At 50.7% G+C, this 1,841-nt stretch overlaps 1 protein-coding gene across 1 annotated transcript in view; it reads right to left on the bottom strand.

Moving 5' to 3' along the window:
* The window catches only part of nos1apa (nitric oxide synthase 1 (neuronal) adaptor protein a), a 321,058-nt gene extending 319,980 nt beyond the window's left edge, over window positions 1–1,078 (bottom strand). Inside the window, exons 1-2 of the mRNA XM_048602049.1 lie at window positions 457–1,078; window positions 262–333 (exon numbers count right to left, since the gene is read on the bottom strand). Of these exons, the coding sequence (XP_048458006.1) occupies window positions 262–333; window positions 457–561 (177 nt within the window). The 5' untranslated portion in view covers window positions 562–1,078. The remainder of the gene's footprint in view (window positions 1–261; window positions 334–456) is intronic.
* Between the last annotated feature and the right edge of the window lie 763 nt (window positions 1,079–1,841).

Raw genomic sequence — 1,841 nt, 5'->3', positions numbered from 1 at the left:
GGGGAAAAGAGACACGCTTTTCCCTGGTGCGCTAACCCGTTTGACAAGTCATCGGGAAAATAATGCACGCTGCCCAAATCTCTGGTTTTAACACTGCCGCTTCACTTTTACTCTCACCTAATACTGACTGCAGTTCCAAAGCTCTCACAGTCAGTTCAGATCTCACATCGAGGTGCCGCACGGTGAATGGGGAAGGGATACACACAATCGTAGGACATGCACAGTGAATGAACACATGGAGCTGGACTATCGTTCACTCACCCTTATCCTTCTCATAGCAGCAACGATCTCCACCCTGCTGTTCGGCCTGGGTACATCCAGGGTCCCGATGTACTGTGAACGGGAAATAAAACAAAAAGCGGAGAGGGGTCTTTGTAAAGATCAGGGAACTCCCGCGACACAGTCACAAACTCTCAAAGCTGCTGACGAGACTGAAGTCCTGAGAAAGTTACAAACCTTCGCCTCGAAACTGATGCCGTGCTGAAAAGCTTCTTCATTGTGCAAAGGAATACGCAAATCATGTCCATCGTCCACTAAGTTGTATTTGGTTTTGCTAGGCATGTTGGTTTAAACAATTGTAACCAGAAAACAACTAGGGCAAATAAAAAAAAAGCAAAAACGAGAGGAAAAGAAAACCCTCGGCTAGCCTGCAGCAGGGGAATTTTAATTTAAAAACACTGGCACAACTTGATATATATGTGTGTGTATAAATATATATAGAATCTATATGACAGACAAACTAACTGGGGAAACTTTAGGGGCGGTTACAACCAGCCCCCAGTGCCACACCATGTACCTAAAGCCTACGTTTTGGATTGTGGCGGATCCTCTTCACATGCAGTAGATGGTGAGCCTTGCTTTAGACTGAGAGCCCAAACGATGGTGCAGCAGCAGACTCGTTCAGCGAGCGGCTGCCTTGCACTGGCCTTGGCCGGCAGCTAGCGCTCAGCCGCCGGGATAGCTACCGCTGTTGTTGCTGCTGCTGCTGCCGGTGCCTGGGCTCCTGCTACCGCAGCTCCTCCGGATCCCTTCCTCTCCCACAGCAGCGCCATATCAACACTTCCCAAGCAGCCGGCACATTCTCACACACACACACACACACACAAAAAAAAAAGGACCCGATTTCCTCCCATTGGCCAGCGCCCGGGAATTCCGACCGATTTTTATTGGCGTAAAGTTACATCACTGCGCTCCGTGTGGTTGGATAACTCAACAAGCTTCCTGGTCCCCCACTGCACCACACCTACCCGCAAGCCCAGGGAAGGGAGAGCAGAGCGGCACTGGGAGAGGAATCTGGATGTGCCCAACAATGAAACTCGTCTCTGCCAGGGTAAGGAATGTACACTCGCCCTCTTGCGGCTGGAAACTAGAGGCTTTGTCCAAGAGGGACTCTCTATGTGTATGTGTTATTATGTATATGTGTGTCTGTATGTGTGTGTGTGCCTGTGCGTGTCTCCATGTGTGCATGTGCCCGTGTGTGTGTCCCTATATGTGTGTGTGTGTATGTGTACCTGTGCGTGTGCCCGTGTGTGTGTATGTGTGCGTGTGTCCGTGTGTATGTATGTGTGTCCGTGTGTATGTATGTGTGTCCGTGTGTGTATGTGTGCGTGTGCCTGTGTGTGTGTATGTGTGCGTGTGCCTGTGTGTGTATGTGTGCCCGTGCCCGTGTGTGTGCCCGTGTGTGTGTATGTGTGCGTGTGTGTGTGCCCGTGTGTGTGTATGTGTGCATGTGTGTGTGCCCGTGTGTGTGTATGTGTGTGTGTGTATGTGTGCGTGTGCCTGTGTGCGTGTGTATGTATGTGTGCGTGTGCCTGTGTGTGTGTCTGTGTGTGTGCGTGTGC

The sequence above is a fragment of the Rhincodon typus genome, chromosome 10, assembly GCF_021869965.1.
Source record: "Rhincodon typus isolate 14 chromosome 10, sRhiTyp1.1, whole genome shotgun sequence".
In the NCBI taxonomy this organism is placed as follows: Eukaryota; Metazoa; Chordata; class Chondrichthyes; order Orectolobiformes; family Rhincodontidae; genus Rhincodon; species Rhincodon typus.
Note: the sequence above shows the minus strand (reverse complement) of the source record. Positions and strands in the feature narration are given on the sequence as shown.